Source organism: Centroberyx gerrardi, chromosome 6, assembly GCF_048128805.1.
Source record: "Centroberyx gerrardi isolate f3 chromosome 6, fCenGer3.hap1.cur.20231027, whole genome shotgun sequence".
NCBI classification, from domain to species: domain Eukaryota; kingdom Metazoa; phylum Chordata; class Actinopteri; order Beryciformes; family Berycidae; genus Centroberyx; species Centroberyx gerrardi.
This window is the reverse complement of record NC_136002.1, coordinates 25,184,627-25,204,590: the sequence shown is the minus strand read 5'-3', so window position 1 is coordinate 25,204,590 and position 19,964 is coordinate 25,184,627. Positions and strand designations below refer to the sequence as shown.

Genomic DNA, 19,964 nt, shown 5'->3' with positions numbered 1-19,964 from the left:
AGATGATAATGATAATGATAGTCTCATCTTCTAGAAATGAAGACCAATTTTTGTAAATTCATATGAAGCATTTCAATATTATTTCATAAATTTCAATAAACACCCATGCGCCTTACCGATTGGGTCTTGTGAGCGAAGCCCCAACTCCTGAGTCCCTCCTTTCCCTGAGCCTTGTAGATTCTGTCTCAGTGAGTGAGACTCTGTCTCGGTCCCCATCACTTGGTGTGGTCTGGCCCTCTGTCACAGAATTCCCCTCAAAGTCCAACGTGATCTGACTAGAGGACTGGAGGCCTACTGTACCCTCCCTCCCCCTGTCCCCCTGCACCAGCCCGTCCCCTACAGGCAGCACATTCTTAGACCAGTGGTCCACTATCTGCTGCAGACCGTTGACATGTAGCAAGATATCATCCAGGTGGGGGAACAGGTCCTCCTTCTCCAGGTCTATCAGGTCTCCGGTGCTGGCATACAGATGAGAGCCGGGAACATTATCGTACACGCTGATGCGGCTGCCTCTGGTGCAGCACTGGGTGACAGGCCTGGTTTCCTTGGTGCATGAGATTAGCGGGGAGTCCAGGTGCATGCTGCCTGTGTGCCAGTTGATCGAGGCCCCGTTGGTTGGGGACAGGCTCTCTATGGACAGTGCTTTGGGAAAGGTTCCTGGCTTGTGGTCTTTGGGGATGTGGACCACCAGGTCCTCATAGGAGCAGAATTCATTCTTGCGGTTTTGTTCTGCTACTTTCTTCACCTGGGTGCCTGAGAAGATGTCGATGTCCTCCAAATACATGCCGCTGCGCTTGTGGTCGGCCCGGTGAAGCTTACGCTCCTTCAGGCTGGGTGTGCTGACAGCGCTGCCGCTGGAATGGCTGCTACCCTCACTGCTGGACTGGGATGGGATGATCCTGTTGGACGGTGGCTCTGGGGCCCCACCATCTCCGTTTATGATCTCTACGCACCGCAGCGTCTTCAGAGCCTGGGCCTCCTGCTGCAGCACCGGACCGCTGATGACCAACGTCTTGCGGCCCCTTCCCAGTGTTCCTCGGGAGCGCAGCGTCTCCATGCGCTTCAGGAAGTCTTTGGCACGTGTGCGGCCCGTCCTGCCATGCTTATCGGGCAGGGAGCCGTAGTGGGGGATGTCTTTGGGGATGTGGGGCAGGGTGAGGGAGGTTGAGTCCGGCATGGCTGCAGAATCAGAGCAGGTGCGGTTGGAGCAGTCAGAGTCTTCTGTGCTGAGGCCCCGGGGCCCGCTGCCTCCGCTGCTCTCACTGTGCAAGGAGGAGACCTCCGGCTCGCTCAGGTCCGTCAAAACACTCTCGCTGCTGGTGGTGGTCCTCAGAGGCACGCTGTCCCTGGAGGGCTGGCCCTCCCCGTGGTTTCCCAGCAGACAGTCAATGTCCTGCAGCCTGGACCAACGCCGGCTGCTCCACTCAAAGGTCCATTTGTCACTGATAGCAAACAGGTCTTCTTCATCAGAGTCTTCACTCTAGGGAAATACAGCAAAAAACACAATAAAAATCAGTATATCTCATCATACCATAATCTGTTAACATAAATGATTCAGTGATGTTTGTAATTGCTTTCTATAATCTAGCCTCTTACAAAAATGTTGTTTTTTAGAATGTTTTTTAATGTAGGTTGCTGACCGTCTGACTGCTGGAACATGTGACTGAATTGTATTGTGTATTTTCTTTGTCAATTCTATTAGTGTTTTTTGTTCTCAAGTCTCTTGAAAGAGATCTACCAGATTAAACAAAAGATAAATGAAAATAAAATGAAAAATAATGTAGGTAGATCATTAGTACCATTAGTATGTACAGTATGTAAATACAATGGTTTAAACAGATACATAAAAATAACCTACTGCACTCTCTCTAAGCTAAATTCACAAACTTGATGATTTTGCTCATTTCATTTTTACTTTTTTACTGTTGTGAGTAGAATGGGATTCACAAGATCAGCTGGCTTGTGAGGTGAGGTGTCTATCACACACACACATCATCTATGCCAGAATGGAGAGGTAAATAGGATCTGCAGGAAATAGCCAGAGGATGTCTGCTAAGAATTAATAACATTATACAATCATCTCACAGTGTGATATAACACCAGACAAATGATCCCATAAATAGACTTTGCCATAAATAGACTAAAACAGGAAAAAAGCCTTGATAGAAGCCAGCAGGCTACATTCCAAGGTGTGGAAAGATAAAAAGTGACCACATTCAATAGGCATGGATACAACAATGGCACAATCTCAAATATCATAGAATCTAGGCTAAAAGGATGAAGGTAGATTATATTTGCATTGTCGCAGGAAGCAGATGCATTACTTAAGGCCATCTTTGTAAGAAAATAGCATTTCTTACGAAGGCATTGGCCTTTCACTGCTATTTCTTACAACCTGCAAATGTCACCAATATCTGATCCAAGAAATCAAGCTATTTTGGGATAGAAAACACATCAACACCTAAGAGAAACATAGGAAGTGTTATGTTTCAAAATGATCTAGACACAAAGTGAAAAGACATGATATCTACCTGCAAAATGATTGAGAGCGGAAAATATTTTTAAATATATTTACCAGTATTTAAAAAAAAATTCAATGACAAATTTCAGGGAATTATGTTTTTCCAAAGCGGATATACTGTATAATGTTTTGGAATACACAACTCTTCAAATAATAATCAACCTTACAAGTGAAGGACTGCAGATATTGTGACTACAATGAAGTTAGTTATTAAAAAAGTCTCCACTTACTTTCTTCTTAGGAAGGTTCACGTCAAGTTTCATAGAGGCACACTTGTTCAAGGTGTTGAGGCGTCTGAAAGAGAAATGACCCCAAGATGAAGAGAGAAGATGACACAATATCCTCACAACGGGTGGCTCAGCTGGAAGGAGAATACCATGTAACTGTTACATCCTGCCTGAGTCGAGTCTCTCACTACTGTCTGACTGTCAAAAAAAAAAGAAGCAAAAATCGCCCGCAGCATAAGTCTTCAACCTGATCAGCTTCTGTTCTCGTGGATGGACAGCCAGCCCCGGAGGTGAACTCAGGTTTTGCCCACGGCCACAGAAGCCCAAACCTAATAAACCCTGGTTACTGTCAGATGCTCTGGACTCTTTCACTCAGCATTGGATCTAAATGATTGTGGCTTGAAGGGTGGTCTGTAGTTGTTTGGAGAGTGGTGATTCTTCATGGTCAGCTAATGGACTAGCTAGCGAGCCTCAGTTCTGTTCCAGTCAGACAGCCTGGTTCAATACAGTCACTTTCTCTTGTTCTGCCTGTTGCATCTGGACATACAGAGACAACATGACCTATAGATCCCCCCATTATTTGATTCCATTATGCATTTAGCATATAAATCAGCAAGATGCACATATAATTTGTGTGGTTTTCTCAATTCTCAAAGGAGATTCAAATGTTGTCGAAGAAGGCCAACACAAACATGCAGGAAAAATAGCTGCTGTTAGCATTTTTTTGGGGCTTAATAGCAATAAAGTAACATGAAAGCTTTGCCTCTGGAATACTGTTGTGATTTCCTAAACCCAAGTCTCCCAAAAGCTCTTAGAGAAGCAACAGAACTTTTTTTTTATATTTCTTATAAACAATACAGACTAAGCCTTGGAGCCTGTGCCTGGCGATTAGAGGTTTGTGGGTGAGCAGGCAAACTGGGATAAATAAAGTAAGGGCACTGAAACCAATGTGGTGTACATGAACTAACAATAGCACAGGGGAAAAGATGACGACATAACAAAATAATCACACACCAGGATACTGCGCCTTGGCTGTAGACAAACGAAGACTCATTTGCGGTATGATAATCACAAGCCTTTACAGCTCCAGATAATGCCAACAGTTTTTCACAGTTTTATATTCGTTCTGTGACAGTAAACAGCCTCAGATGGAGAATAGCTCTTGAGCTAAATCGCCCCCCAGTGCTGCAGCTGATAGGGGCTTAGCCCAACTACAAGTTCCCATGGTTGTTACTGTAGCTATAGGGACCCATTGAAGAGAGAGGGTCCAAGCTGGGGGCCCCCTTACTCCACAGGCCTGAAGAGCTTTGAATATGGTCGTCTATAATAGGAGGTTGATTAGCCAAGGATCAAAGAAAGCAGTCATATATATATACGTGAAATATCTATCAATATCAATTCTATCAAAGACATCCAGAGTTTGTAGCGTGTGTTACTCTGCACACCAGACTGTGGCGGTGTGATAGACAGTAAAGCCGTCCTTATCACGTTACCGTAGAGACGCTGGGAAGTCATGGACAAAATCGCATGGAGGTGGAACTGTTTCCTTTTGTCTTCCATTTATCCCGTGGCTAGTTTGGAATTCAGATGAGTTGCTTTAGGGTTGTTTAGAGTCACAGTATATTGAGCTGTGCAAGGCACCCCTCATGCTTCTCCTGCCTTCCTCTCAGGATGGTCGCCATAGCTACCGTGGTGACTCAAGTGCTGTTTTCATCTCCGTTTGAAAAAGCACATGGACTGTCTTGCCCTACAAGGGCGTGATGTGGAGCCGCCGGTTGTTCCTTCCGCGCTCTTTTACATTCTTAATAGCCAACATCGGAAAAAGTAAAGTAACGTGAAGTCGGGGCTTTTACGTCATCAGATGACGTGTTTCTACTTTAAAGTGCATATAGGGATTCTTGTTTATCCAAAACGACAATCACTGTGTCGTTTTAAGTGGTGCGCGCACGTCTCACTTCCTGGAGGCTAAAGAAATAAATTCTTTGTAGCATCGTCTTGCAAGGTGACTCAAAGCTGAGCCACAGCCATCTCAGTCTCAGTCAGACCAAACTGTGTTCAGACAGTATGTATTACCTATTGTCTACTGTACATCAACATAATTTTAGCACTGAAGCAGCCGGTCTAGTTACCTGCAAAGAGGTTCCACAAGATCTTTGTCCAGAAAGTCATGATCTCTTTTCACAGGAGTGATGTCGATGGGGAACTGGGAATCTGAAGAAAGGAACCATAGAGATTAGAAGAGGCTCCAGTTCTAAAATTAGCTTTTGACATTTCAATAGTTGTTCAATAGACAGCGTTCATGAATAAGATAAATGGAAAAAAAAGATCAGGACACCACATTCTTTCCAGAAGTGCACCAAAGGGTGGGAGAGCATCAAACTTGTTTTGGATGTGATGTTAATGAGAAGAGACAGGATTTGCCCAAATAACAGCGCTCAGACTTGTGCAGGCATTACGTCTTGCTCTGGGTATGGGCCTCCTCTTACATAACTCAAGAGACTAAATCCAGACCCTCTGAATCTAGCATTCCTCTGCATTCATGTGGTGTCGTTAACTTTTTATGAAAAGCATAGCGCATTCATAGAAGTGAAAACATCAGATCCCAACAAGGCTCAGCCTGTTCTTCAAGAGCCAGACATTCTGAAATTGTTTTTGAAATGTGATTATGTCTCAGTCAAACATTTCATCATCAATGTCATTTCTAATACATGAGCAGCACCATCAGGAGGGAAACTCATGTTAACTCCTTTGCGCTTCGACTGCAACATCAACTGTCCATGCACACCGATACAGTTAGTGTACAAAATAGCCAGTGCCAATGTGTTTCTTTTACAACTAGCTACAAACCGTGTAACCAAACAATTCGTAGCACCAAGTACACATCAAAAGGTCTGGCCACAAAGCTAGGTTCTGAGGGAGCAGAGCCAGTTTAATCCATGATAAAAACCCATTTTTTCCCATGACCTCAGTCTTTTAGTATAGTGGACATGTTTATGTAGTAATTCTAGCTTGGAAAAGATTAGACTTAAAAGCAGCTGAGGTTCCGCTTGTTTTCTAGCGTTTCTTGGGAGTTGACTGGAGCCTTAGCTCCGGGGCTTCCTGAGGACAGTTGTGTAAATGAGGCTGACTATGCAGCTCATGAATACATGGTTTTGTGTGAGATGTAGGGGACTATGGTGATAGACCAGACGACACTGTGTTCCATTATTCACTCGTCATCTTAAAAAGCCCACATCCAAGCTATAATTCACAGTGTTTCGTTTCACAACAGACATTAAAAGTTGAAATAAAAATGCCATTTTTGGCTTGTTTCTTGGCCCTTTTATTGGTGTGCTACCTCATTAATCTCTACCATATGACCAAACAATATTTACCCCTCACAGTAACGTTTTTGTGATGAGTGTGTGTGTGTGGGAGTTTACTGAGTGCTTTTATTACCTTCAAAGAGCTGAGCATATTGGGGGAATCCTGCCGCCCGCAGCCAGTCACACGCTTCTTTCGCCTCAATTTCTGAAACACAAGAGAATGTGTGTTCACAAGAATGTCGACCGCATTGGCTCATTTTATTTTTTTTTCAAAACCACTGCAGCATCCACCATGGCAGCACAAAACCTCATGCATTTGACAACCTATAAACAAAAGAGACTTGGGGAAACAAAAAAGACCTGGGTGACTCTGAAAATAAAACCCTCCTGTTTGAGACGACGACCCTGCCCATCTCCCTGAGGGTCAGTCTGTCTGGTCCGAGGTACCCTCACTCCCCAATTCTCACATGGAGCAACATGAGACCTTACATAAGCATCTGTTGTCTTTTTTACTTCATAGGCAGGGTATATGATATAACCGGAAAACAAAGCGTTAGAAATGGTTAAATAACCAAAAAAGGCACAGCACCGCTTTACACTGGACAGTGACAGAGATACTGTGTACCTAATACTGCACTGTAAAAGAAAAATAATAATAAATCTGTCTTTCTAGGGGAGTTCTCAAGGTTTTTATCGCAGGAGATGACTGACACTAAAACAACAAAACACTAATAATCAGATACTGATTAAAACACCATATTCTGCGGTTGCGATCTATTTTCTAAAGTTGAAAATCCTCTTCAAGGATCAAAGGCCCTGCTGGCTCCTTGATGTTTCCAGACTGACGTCGATCCAAACCAGCTGTCATAGTGACTTTCTCCTGGAGAACCGACCTGACCTGTGGAGCGAGCCGTCTCCAGGCTCCACAGCCCCTGATGACAAGGAGAGGAAACAGACCGTTGGCACTTCTCCATTAATGCTAATGGAGCTGGGTGCCATTTACTGCCTGAGCGAGACAAACTGTCTGACAACACAACTAATGCAGCGCCCATGCTGCTTTACATGAAGAAATAAAATGTAGAAATATATAAAAAAAAATAAAAAAAAACAACTACAAAAAAATCAATCAAAAATACAGAATAAGAAAATGGGCAAAAAACATCACAATTCAGTCAAATATTGATCCTGTTTCCAATACCCAAACTCCTTATATTAGCTTTTGATTGAGATAGTTTGCCTTCATTTTTAAGTAACAACAGAATCAAATCATAATCAGAAAACACATGAGCAGGATTTTCTGCAGTAAATGACACCAGCAATTACTTTTCTCATTCCTTATAAAAAAATAAAAAAATCAGCCACTCGCTATAGCTACAATGATGGGCCTTTGCAACTACAATTCCTATCTGGTAAATGACACAAAACACAATACAGTGCATTGACTTTTTTTTTAATCTAGCGTTAAAATATTCTTACCAGTTCAGTACTAGTCTCACTCATAAACCACACAGCTGACAAATGTCCCACTGAAACTTACCCTAATAGATCCACCAAAGGTTTAGTTGGCTATCCACAATGTAAAAAATGACTCTGGAGCATAAATGTCACATCCAAACAAAGCTACACAAAAGCTGCCCCCCTCCACCCCTGATCACACGCCGGGGTCTTCCAACAAAGCATTTGTCACAAATAATAAGGATCCTCCACTTCTAATTGGTCTCCCATCACATATTCTGGGTGTCAGTTCCACTCCCTGTCTGCGCCTGTCACACTACGACTCAAACACGCTCATTCATCAGACAATACTGCGTAATTACAACCATTGTAGCCTCGCAGTGAAAATATTGCTATTGTCCCCTATAGCCTTCTCAAATTGTTGATCCAGGACTCACCCTCACCGTTCCGCTACACGACTGTGTCACTGAAAAATCAATGAAAAGTGACTTTGGTCTTCAGACTGACCAACAACTGAATAAATATTAACAGTTCCCCGTGTGTCCTTGGATGACAAAAAAAAAGAAAATCTACTGTTTACCCCCTTAACCTGCGTGGAGATTAGCAGTTGAGTCAACATGTGTGTACTGCCAGTAGCCGCTGCTCTGTTCCCACCTGTATCACCAGGAGGTTAAGGCTTCCTGTTCAACTAGGCTTCCCTCCCAGGTGGGTAGTATCAGGCCTGTATTATTCCACTGCAGCGTATAGTGAGAGCGCTGCCAGGTCCTCTCTGTCCCACAGCCGCAGGTCGGACCATTGGGAGCGAGAAATATGAGCTGGGAATTCCTCTTTGGCATTCTGTAACTCGATACGGAGACATTCTGTCCTCTCATCCTTTCTCTAAGGAAATCTCTTGTGGATAAAAGGCTGGGCGGGCATCATGCCAGAGAGTGGGAACTTGTGTTTACTCTCTTGAACCCGCAGCTTAAAAACTGTGTACAGTGTAAAATTACGGCCGCTCAAAAGAGATGAAACCCGGTACGGCCGTGACACGATGGCCCAGAATGCCAAAAGCAGTGTGCTTCTAACGTATATGTGGCACAAGTGTCCCGCAAGGGCAACTCCTTCCTTTACAATTCGCTTTATGCAACAGTCACTATCAGGAACATTCGTTATGCAATTCGTTGCGGAGATATGAAATGTAACAGTGTGCCCCGGGAAAAGATATGGCACACTTGGATAGTCCTTGGGCTGAGCTGACACAAGCACTGCCAAAATTATGACAGCTTTAAAGGCCTCGTTCACATTCCTGTCCTTCACAAAGTATTTTATAGGGCAACCGCCAATAAATTGCATAGGTATAAACTTTCGAGGATTTCATGAAATTTGATGTGCTGTCCAGAACTGCATCTGTCTGGCAGCAAAGCTCAGTGACTGACTGTAATCCTCTTCTCTCACACTCTTTAGGAAAAACAAAGTGAAAGTCCCTCATTTTAATTCTAAACATGAATAAAAACAAGCCATAATTAATCTTAGCCCCCAGACACTGATAGGCCTTAATGTGCTCACACTCCTTCAAAATCCCTAAGTTGACTAACAACATAAAATGCTACTGGTAACAAATTAATGTTTACTTACGGGATATTTTCATCATACAGTCAGAGCGGTTCATATATCCTTCAAGACTTTAGAGTGTCTCTCAACATGTCAGAGCATCTTCATTCCCACGCTGAGCCACATTCCTGCTCTCTCTGAACACAGCTTGCAGTTTGAACTCAGATCCAGCGCTGCCTCTTTTTCTTTCTCCTTTCTCTTTCCATCTACCCCCCAACAACCATGTGCCTGTCCCACCACTAAATCTCTCCTTCAACCCACCCCTTTCTGTGGCAGGCCCCCCAGTGTTCAGGCTCTACCCCCCTTCTCCAGCTCCTTGTGCCCGACCCTCCTACCCAGCTCTGCCCACGACAACTCTTTTCTACCCCGCTCAGCACATTTTTGGCAAAGAAGATCTAAGCTGCAGCCAAACAGTGAGCACTGCCTCTAATGTGGGACTTTTCTTGTGTAATACACAAGGAAATCCCATAAAAGAATCATTTCAAGATCCCAGCTTAAAATGAACAATTTCCAGTTTCAATTTCAATTTCAAGTGTATATTTCCTGATATATTCCTTTGTTTTCCATCTACTGTATCTACTGCTAGATTACATCAACTCAGAATCTACCAAAATTTCCCCCCTGTAAGTTTTTACGTTGACGTGGGAAATGTTTTATTTGAGCAGATAAAGGGGGGCATGGTTTTGCAGTGTCCAGATGTTGTTCCAGCAAATCGACGAAATGGAAAAACGTAGGCAGCTGAACTGGGGGGGAAAACCATGACATAAACTGTCAGCAATCAGCGGCGGTGAATCATGCTGAGGCACTCAGCTCACAAGACTCACAGCCAACATCACCAGAATGATCTATTCGTCTGCTTCACCTCTGTCTCAGCCCCTTTGTCTGAGGCAAATGGCGCAGTCAATGAATGAAAGGAACTGTGTGATCCTTGTCATCAGAGACACTTCAGTGTTGCTAAGCCACTTGGCACAAATAAAAAGAATAAATAAATGCTATTAGAATTCAAAGTTATTCCAACCTGAACAGATTTCCTTAAATAAAACAAATGGTAGATCAAAGGAAAAATGATTAATACTGAATATCTAAAATTTAAGAGGCATGTAAAATTGGATCTATTCAACAGCACAATTTTAGTTAACACTAAAAGAATAAAAGATGAGATCACAAAAATCTGTTGTATGATGAATGAGGAAATTCCATTAGTTTAAATGCATGGATATGATGACAGGCACTTTAAATTACCGAGCTTTGGCATGGCACCACGATTACGTAATGACATCACATTCATCCACAATTTCCTATAGTGCAAGTACCATTCCAGATGTAGACCATTTCTAATGTGCCTGCCTCTGCTCCTGACATCTCTGCCATTTCCTCTTGTAAAACATAACTCTTCTGACCTACTGGGGGCCGGGACAGGGTATGAAGCTGCGCAGAGGCAGAATGACGTCGGCAATCCACTTTAGCCGGCTTAACAAACCATTTAACAGTAAATACACTTAACACATATCAGAGTTTTATAAGCACTCTGAAACAAACTGCTTAACCCGCAATTTACAGGAACTAACCGTGTAGCCCCTTACAAACGTGCGTCTGTCCGTCCCTCCCCCGCACTACGCTGCCGCAGAGACTGCTGAATGAATCAGCCAGACAAGCCAGCCGAATATATCAGTCAAAAAAAAACAGTCCCCACCAGACTCCAGACCATTACTGTACACCGAGATCGTCTGTATCAAAAACACCTGGAGAAAGAGAGAGCGAGCCAGGGATAAAAAAGGGAAAAAAAAGAGAAGAAAAGGCTCCACTAGTGGGCCGGCCGGCTGAGGTGTTGTGAGTGACAACAGGCTGGGAGTCATGGAGGTGAGGCCTCTTTTCTTCCCCCTTCATGATACTAATTACATACAGACACCCACTCACAGTGAGCAGTCGGCCTTACTGTAAAAGTAAGACTAGACAAACAGCCAGGGGAAACACTGTGCCCCCTCTTGCAGTCTGCCCAAAACCACATCATCTGATGTCTCATGCCCAAAATAGCCTAACATTTCCTCCTGTTTAACAGACCTCAATTGTGCGTGGGAGAGCAAACAGGAAGTGCAAAGTAACAATTAAATGATAACGCCACAAGATTAATGTGATGACCAAGTAGCCACACGTGTGTAGACACAAGAGGCAGCGGAAACCCTTGAGACTGACCCGTTCTGTTTTTAAGGTGCTCTTCAAAGTATTGGGGAATGCTGGCAATGCACAAGGTGGATTAATATTGTGGTGCCCCAGGTCACTCACCCAGTGTCGTGGGAATAAAGCCTTCCTATTTTCCAGAGCAGGTTTTAATTAACACAACTCTACACGTCCCTCAGACTCCCAGTGGGCTGCATCCTCAGCACAATATGCCACAATCATCAGCCTAACAGGAGGTGCCACTCACTAATTTTGCGACACATGTCTTCAGTTTCACTTCACAGCCTTCTCATCATTGACACATCACGATGGGCAAGTTGCCGAGACAAGGGACAGAAGCCAAATCTGAGAGATTATCTGTCCACATAGGTGAGTAACACAGCGCCTTATGGATGTAACTTTATTCATGTTTTAGTGGTTGGCACATGAGCTAGTTGGCCTGGCAGGGCGAGTAATTAGAGGGAGCCTGTGTTGAATCACACACGGACTTCCAGCTCTCTCATTTGATCCTGTGGCGCACACAGGGGACCTGTCGCTAGCCAGCAAAGACACGGGATGCAGGTTTAAAATTAGTCAGCTCTAGGCTGCGTTGCTAAGACACCAAAGCAAAATTTCCTCAAATACAAATGAGCCAGCAAATCCCAAGCCTGCTTTTGCCCTGTGGTCCACAGTGACCTGCGGAGAGATCCCTTCAGCGGACCGCAGCTCTCCAGTAACCGGCGGATATACACCACAGAGCTCACGGCCTCCCGGAGGACTGGGACGTTAGTGAGAATACGGTGCCAGCCCAGGAACAGCAAGTGCCAAGGAGGCATTAGCATTCTAAACTGGCATAGGCCGGGGCTTCACAGACATCCACACTTTCATTCACCGAGTAATCACAGAGCAGGATTTTATCGCCGGTTTCAAATTAGGGCACATAGCCTGTCATCTTCATTTGCTTTTCAATTAATTCTCTCCCCTATTAAAAGACAGATCACAAATAAGGAATTTTCAGCGCTTTCACCTACAGTAGGCCTATCTCTCTATTCTGAGTATAAACAAAACCTGGTTAAAGGAGTCTGGTATTTGTTTAAAAGACCCCCGCCTCCACCGGTGAAAGACTGTGGTTCACCTTTCATTTCAAAGCAGACACGCACACACAGCAAGAGCTTATTGATTCTGAGAGTAAATAACATGACTATGTGAGCTAAGAGCTGCTGTTGTTGACCATCGCCGAAGCTTGCTGGGTCAAAAGTCATCTGGGCTGTGTTTTTCCTCTAGAGGTCCTGTATTGAATTTAAACAAGAGCAGCACAGCTGTGGTAACACTCTCCTTCACCTCTGAAGGACACCCAGAGAGAAGGCCCTTTCATCTTCGGGGGTAACAACCCATCAACTCTCTCTCTCTCTCTTTCTGTCTCTCTCTTTCTAGTCTGCCACTGCCCAGTCCCTTCTGTTGGTTACTAATGATATTACAACGCACACAGATGACATTAAAATACCTAGACACTCGTTCACACACTCTTCCTCCTGTGCAGTGTGTTAACAGTCTCATGAGAATGAAAGCCTTAGCTGATGTAACCTCTTATTATTCATTTATTTCCCACAGTGCTGCCTCTCTGAGAACACAATAAAAATCAAGATGGACGATTGCTCGAGGGGGTTCTACTGTTCAAGCCATGAGGGGTCAGCATGATGTTGTAAACATCTCCTAACTATGGAAAATCACTTCAAGTTGTTTCCAAAAGCAGACATTATACAGTCTGTGTTCCAAGTCATCAAACAACGCACTGGGAGAGAAACAGGGGAAAATGATGTGAGGATTGCTGTTTCACTCCACCACAAATGGTGTTTCAGTGAAGGATTTACAAATTAACCCAGACCCAAACTGTAAAATGATAAACGCCTGTGGATTTGGTTGGATGGCACAGCTAGAAGACAAATAATGGGCTGCGATGTGTGGGCTGTGTGGCCTCCGAACGAGCCAAGGCTTCAGAGTTCAAACCGTCGGCTCTCCGATGTTTTCATCCAACTCGTTATAATCTCTCACATTCACTCAGTTTCGAGAAAATGTTCTAACAACCACATGACAATTCCCCACGGTCCCTCGGCAAACAGCGCTAACCGAGGGAAAGGTTGAGCGCGCTCCAGCTTCACAGACAGGTGTTCTCCTTATTCCCCGTTGGTCACACTACAGGATACTCCAGCACATGACTTCCTATAGACGCTCCAAGAAGAGTGTCCTATACTCGGAAAAGGGACCTCTGACCCCAAACCTCTAGGAAGGAGAAAACACCTCAGCAATTTCCAGATCCCCCAGCACCTCGGTTTTACTGCCAGCAACTCCGAACAGAGCAGAAATCAATCAGCAGAGCTTTCTGTGAAATACATACAGCAGTAACTTTCAAGCCATGATGCACAAGCTAAACACTTCCAGACACTGGACTGCAGCCATTTTCCCACGCATGCTAAAGTGTTTTGACAACCATCTTGGAGGCCTTTATGAAGGATTTGCTTTCTTTGGTGATAAAAACATCAACTTTGGCTTTTGGAGATTTCCGTCTTGATTTCATCAAGGCATACCTCCATCAAACCCTGCACCAATTCTGACACCAAATGTTGATCTTTGTATTCACTGTGCTAGTTGTTCACTTGAAGTTATTAGTTTTGTCCACAGATAAATATACAACATCAAGTGAGATGAATAATGCAGGTTAGACAAAGATAACACACATCAAGGACTGGCCATTTATGATTATACTCAACAGTTTTCTTTTCTCAGAAAGAAATGGTAACCTCAGCCGTACAGCCTTTTTTTTTTTATCTCTTGTTGCTTTTGGTCTTCATAACAAAGGCAAGTTTTATGAAAGTTAGCCCCTCAAAGGTAATAATAGCATGACAAATCTGCCGGGACAGCATATAAACAGTGAGGTAGCACTGCTGTAAGAGATTAGGAGAGGTATTGTACCTGTGGGCATCTGTGCTGCCCTGGGTCCAGATGCAAGGAATGGAAACAGACTTCAGCAAGGGAGAGTTAGACCTGGGCCTGCCTGGCTTTCCCTCAGCTCCGGTCTCTGTCCACCAACTCCCCCTCGGAGCTGTCTGCTTCCCTCTCTCCCTCCCTCCTTCTCTCTCTCTCTCTTTCTCCTCCCTCTCTCTTCTTCTCTATCTTCCTCCCTCCCTCTCTCTCAGCAAGACTCTGATCTGGGCTTTTTCAGTTGTCTTTTCAACTCCCTCCTCCCCTTTCCCCTTATGCCAGCTACTGCACAGCTGGGTCCTTCACAGCCACAGTGTCCCATGTGGTCATGTAGTAATTTTACTGTATCCCTCTTTGGAGCTACCAACTTCTTCTACAACTTCTTCTATAACTGTGTGTGTGTGTGTATCCTGATTTAAAGTCCATGTCTCTCCTGCAGTGTGTTATGCACAGCAGGCTGCATGCCTTGCCATGCTGTTTTCCCACTCATAATATACGGTTGTGCGCTGTAATTCTTCCTTCCCTTTGATAGCCTATATAAACACTGTAATTTGGTTTTCCAAGAGCGCTGTATAACACCACTGAAGGGGGATGACTATGAATTACTGACAAACACACAGCCAACTTGACCTAAAATCTCTACTCAAACAAGGAGAAGGATTGACTAGAAGGTTATTAACACATGTTCTGTAAGTCCTGGCACCCAAACAAATCCGGTGTCTTACGCTGAAAGCCCTATAAGTTCAGTCGAAGCTAATAAATATGAAAGCAGTGTAAGCTAACAAATGGTATTTCATTTGCAACCGCGGCTCCGATAAACACTGGACATACAGGGGAAAGGGGACAAGCAAAACATCCAGAAGAAACTCCTCTGAAGTCGAATCCTGCAGCGCTACATTAGGTCCACCTCCCTCTCATTTGGACAGGATCCCAGAGGGGACTACACGGGGTTCCCTCTTTCTCTGGGAATGGCCTCCGAGAGTCAGAGGGTAGAGAGGGGGCCAATGTCAGAACAAGGGCCCCTACCGTGAGAAAGCCCTCCCAGGACCTAAACAATAAAAGCACGGAGCCATCCCCGGGGACGCTGCTCCTAATTAACGGCATCAAAGCGGACGGCCACAAGGAGGCCGCCTCAGGAGCCTTGCTGCACTCATGCAACTGACTTGTGCATCGCAGTACGATGATACAGTCAGCAGGCGTTGTATATGATGAAGTGTGGTGTAGCTTATCAAGAGCGCTAGCACTGGAATGTGCTAAGCAATTGTTCTGTCTCTCTCTCTCTCTCACACACACACACACACACACACACACAGAGAGACACACACAGAGCACGAACATAAAATGCAGGGCCATTTTTCATGCGTGGCCATCAGTGACAGGCTGTGTTCAGACAGTCATCCCCTGTTTGAAAGGCCTATAAAGTGAACAGACAGCGGCTGAATGTCTGTGGTCTGAATGCATGCTGCCTCTGCTGCGCCCCTTGTCAGTTTTTCCAGCTGATGGCATGCGGTGTACATTTCTACCAGAGGAGGGCGGCCAAGCGTCAAATCCTGGCATGGTTTTTGCAGATGAGAGGAAACTGTACAGCACAGTGAAGACGGATGACTCAATAAATTAGAGACAATAAAAACTAGCTTAAGAATTTTCTCCTACAATTGAGGAGATTAAAATGACCCATTTTTGCTGAACAGAAAAGAGCTTTTTCTGAGATATTGGAAGGGACAAAATACTCTTATTAGAAAAAAAAAACAATCTTCAAAGCCCTCAGACTAAAAACCATGTAAATTTGTTTTGATTTTTTTTTTAATTGCAGTTGTACAGTCACTCCAGATCATTTTGGCAGTGAATATTACACATCACCTGAGAGCGCACAATCTACTGTCTTTTTGTGTGAGAGTACACAACGCTGCAGCTTATTGTCTTTAGATAAAGAGATTGGAAAATTCCTCGTCTTAAAACCTAAAATGGAAAAGGAAATGGAAAATAGTTCTATGTCTGCATGCTTCATTTATTCGAGACAAACTTGCCATAGTTTTCTGAAGCAGGCCAAGTCCTTTAGACTGCTCTGCATAATCCTCCTTATAACTAAGAAATTATTATTTGGGTCAAAACTGCTGGCATATTTAGTGTGCTTTTTGTTGGATATAGGTTAACAAGGTTTTTTTTCCAGGGAATTAACATTTTCTCCTCTGTGGAATGTACAAGACCTGTGAAGAGGCAAAGTTTTCCAGTGTGGCTCTGTTAATATGTGACTCTGTGTTCCTGTTACAGTGCAGCCAAGGTATTTCTCCAATCTCTTATTCAGTAAATGATTAGCCTTGCACATGTGGCAGCTGTCAGCGAATCAGACTGTGTAGGAGCTGCAATACTGTAAGATGTACAGGAAAAATATGGACTCAGCCTGCCACCTCCAGGCAGAGAGGGGAATCTACATAAGTGCTACATGAATGTGACCTTTTATTTACAGAAGGTTGGACTGAGTCAGTTTGTTCCAGGCAGTTAAAAGATTATGGAATAATTCCCTTGTTCTTTATCAGCAGGGTGGAAATTACCACCAGCTGCCAACCAAATGCTGGTACATTTTGGCTGTGGCTGGTAAGTCTGTTGACTCTTGCCAAGTAAGCAACCGTCATTTGAAGGTCCTGTTCATTCTCAAAATCCAGTTGGCTGGGGAAATGGTAACAGTGGCTGGTGAGTTTTGGGATGTACGGTCCCAACCGCTGCAGACATAAAAGATAGTTTCTTGTCCTGTTGATCTGTGATCTAATTATCTACATATGGGGATACATTTAAAATAAAAATGTTTGTTAAGCACTGTATGTTTCTCTTGTTATTGAATCATTTATTTTAAAGTGGATATACATTTTGGTTGACTGAACCATAACACCGCCATTCAATGGAGAAATTATACTCTTCACTTGAAATTATTTCCTTATTCCTATTATATACTGTTCAACAGAATTACCATGTAATGCAAGCAAGAAGAGTGAGAAGAGCACAAGCGACAGGTTTAATCGTTTTAACTGCCGTCTGACTCTATCATTTTGTGTCAGAGTGCCAGAGTTAGATTGTCGGCTAATTACTTTGTCAAAATAGCTTTTTGCTCCATGTCAGTATCATTTATTGCTCTCTGAAGGTAACAAACAAAATCTGCATGATAATCATGTCTACAAGCAGGTTCATGAATAAAAGATATTCTTGGTTCCTGTGCACTAAGCAAACAATGTATAAGCCTACATCAACACTTATCATCAAACCTCCATTTGAATCAAGGGGCAGTTATATATTCGTTTCACATGCAGATGATCTGAAGCGCCACACGTTGTAGTCGACCGCTGATGAATAATTCAGTGCTTTTGAGTGAGGAGTCTTGAGAGGGAGAGGGCAGCGTCTAACTAGATCCCACACCTTGGAGAGCCGTTTACCGTTACAACTTCTCAAAAGACTGAGCAACTCCCACTTCAAACATGCAAACCCCTTTTTTAGGGCTGCTTTCTAAGAATTAGCTATCCAGCGGCCAGAGGAGGAGCGGAGGCAGGAGGGTAGAGCTTGTCCTCTTAAAAAGCTGAAGTGTTTATGTTCTCTCTATGCTGCAGCGTTTGATATCTACAAGTGTTGTGTGCATAATCCTTCTTTTAAAGTTGTTTTCCCTCTCCAAGGAGATTTTCTGTGTTATATACCCATTAGGTAGGATGTATTTACTGCAGAAGAGTATCTCAATAAATCTCTCTTAACTTTGATATAAAGAAAGTACTTTGATGCTTAGCTTATAAACACAGGTAGTCAAATATAGTCTACTAAGATAAATAATACTCAATATAGAATATGTATGTATAGAAACATTGATATCTGCCAGCAGGAGGCCCAACATGGCTGACACCCTGCTAACTGAAAGACACAGGCGTCTCAGACATGACAGCCAAATAAAAAGGCGCGCTTTTTAACCCCGGGACACAGGCAGATTCATTGAGCAGCGCACAGCTGCCGCGCAATAACTTGTGTCATTTGACAAGAGGCGAGCAACATCCTCCGCCGTGTCCGAGCGCACTAATGATGTTTCCAGGGCAGAGATCGGAGCCCGATGGCTCCACCGAGGTCAATAAGCCATGGAGAAGGGCCACAGAGGGGTCACACCGGACAGGGCTTCTTGTCCCAAACACAACGCCCCTCAGTGAGGACAAGAACCAAACAGCTATAGTCAGCGGGCAAGCATTTAGTCGTGGTGTCAGGGTTTCCACTGTGGCCCTGATGTAAGACTCCATGACTTTTCCATGGCTTTCCATAGCCAAGTCAGACCTAAAAATGTTACTCCTTCTTAATTCTTAATTCCTTCTTAAGTTGTTTTTCAGCTCAGAAAAAAACACTATAAAAGGAGTAAACAGTCTGGTTTCCACTACAGTTGGGCTTGCTGTGGAGAAAAACAGCTGAAAACCACCATCTAATGCAATGAACGTGTGAAATAAGTTTTAAAAAACGTTGTGTTACCTGACTTCCAGTGAGACTTTATCAAATTCCCTGACTTTCTCTGTCTGAAATACACCTCTAAATATTCCATGATATTCCAGAAACCCTGCAGAGTAAACCATTTCAAGACAAAAGTGCAAACAATGTCTCCTAACAGCTTTGGATATAATTAATGGCCATATGTACAAGTATTTATTCTAACAATCATCAGTGGTAAACCTGTCACCATTAGCTCTCAACATTTAAACAGTTTTCTGGTTTTCTAATTGGTGGAAAAAAGAGAATATTTCAAAATCCTTTCACATTACTCATTTAGTCAGTGTTCAAGGGTATGTAGACTAGAAAAAAAGCTTAGAGCAGGTAACATTTGCTGTAAATACAGTAATTTATAAAGAATTTGGGAAAGCAAATCAAGAATCTAGCAGGAATTTTTCCTCCGTGACGGCATGAATAGCTCGTTGACTCTGCACAGAGGAGGTAGTGTGTGTACAAGGGTGTAAAATATGTGTGTGAATTCAAAGTGCTTGGATGTATTATGTGTGCGTAAGGGTAAATTGGACACACAGGCCAAATATAGTTAAGCGTGGCTGTGAAAACGTTCCTTTTTTCTGATGCATGAGTAGCAGCAGCAGATGCAGAAATCCTGAGAATCTGGGCTCCAGATGGGCCGAGCGTGGAGGAATAAAGGGCTGACAGACCAGAGAGCTGAGGAGAGAGGCACAGTAGCCCCTCCAGAGTGACGAGGCAGGGAATACGGCTCCAAAACCCCGGGAATATTCGCAGGAAAAGAGACACATTCCTCCACAATAAAAACCAAGCCCCTTCCCTGGCACAGCAATCCCTCTGTACAGCAGAGGTGGGAAATAACAAAGTGATTTTCAAGTATCTGTACTTTACTTGAGTTTTTCTTTCACTTAAGGCTTTTTACTTTCTTCTTATTACATTTTCAAAACAGACTCGTTACTCTCGGGAAATCATCAACCGACTGTTTTTGTTTTTTTTTCCATCCCGGAAGCAGCTGATCAAGTGCCAAATGCGATTGGCTGCTTGTAGCGACACCAAAAAGGAGTGAAAGGGACAGAGAGAGAAGCAACACGAAGATGAGAGAAGCAACAAGAGAGTAGAGAATTAACGTTCGTGAATTCAGCTGTGCTACAATTAACTTTAATGATTTGAGGTGCAGACTCTCTCTCATATGTGATTCAGAGTTTAGCACATTAGAAATACCTTTTTTTAGAGGACTACTTTTATACTTTAAGTAAA

At 43.6% G+C, this 19,964-nt stretch overlaps 1 protein-coding gene across 5 annotated transcripts in view; it reads right to left on the bottom strand.

The window, feature by feature from the left end:
* Positions 1 to 19,964, bottom strand: part of stard13b (StAR related lipid transfer domain containing 13b) — a 68,492-nt gene that overhangs the window by 4,762 nt on the left and 43,766 nt on the right. For 3 of the 5 annotated variants that reach the window (XM_071925387.2, XM_071925384.2, XM_071925383.2), the window contains 4 exons: positions 6,187 to 6,258; positions 4,878 to 4,959; positions 2,752 to 2,815; positions 117 to 1,480 (listed from right to left, as the gene is read on the bottom strand). In XM_071925387.2, the coding sequence (XP_071781488.2) occupies positions 117 to 1,480; positions 2,752 to 2,815; positions 4,878 to 4,959; positions 6,187 to 6,258 (1,582 nt within the window). Of the gene's footprint in view, positions 1 to 116; positions 1,481 to 2,751; positions 2,816 to 4,877; positions 4,960 to 6,186; positions 6,259 to 6,808; positions 6,920 to 14,228; positions 14,411 to 19,964 lie in introns of those variants that run through there. The other 2 variants (XM_071925385.2, XM_071925386.2) reach the window with 2 other exon arrangements.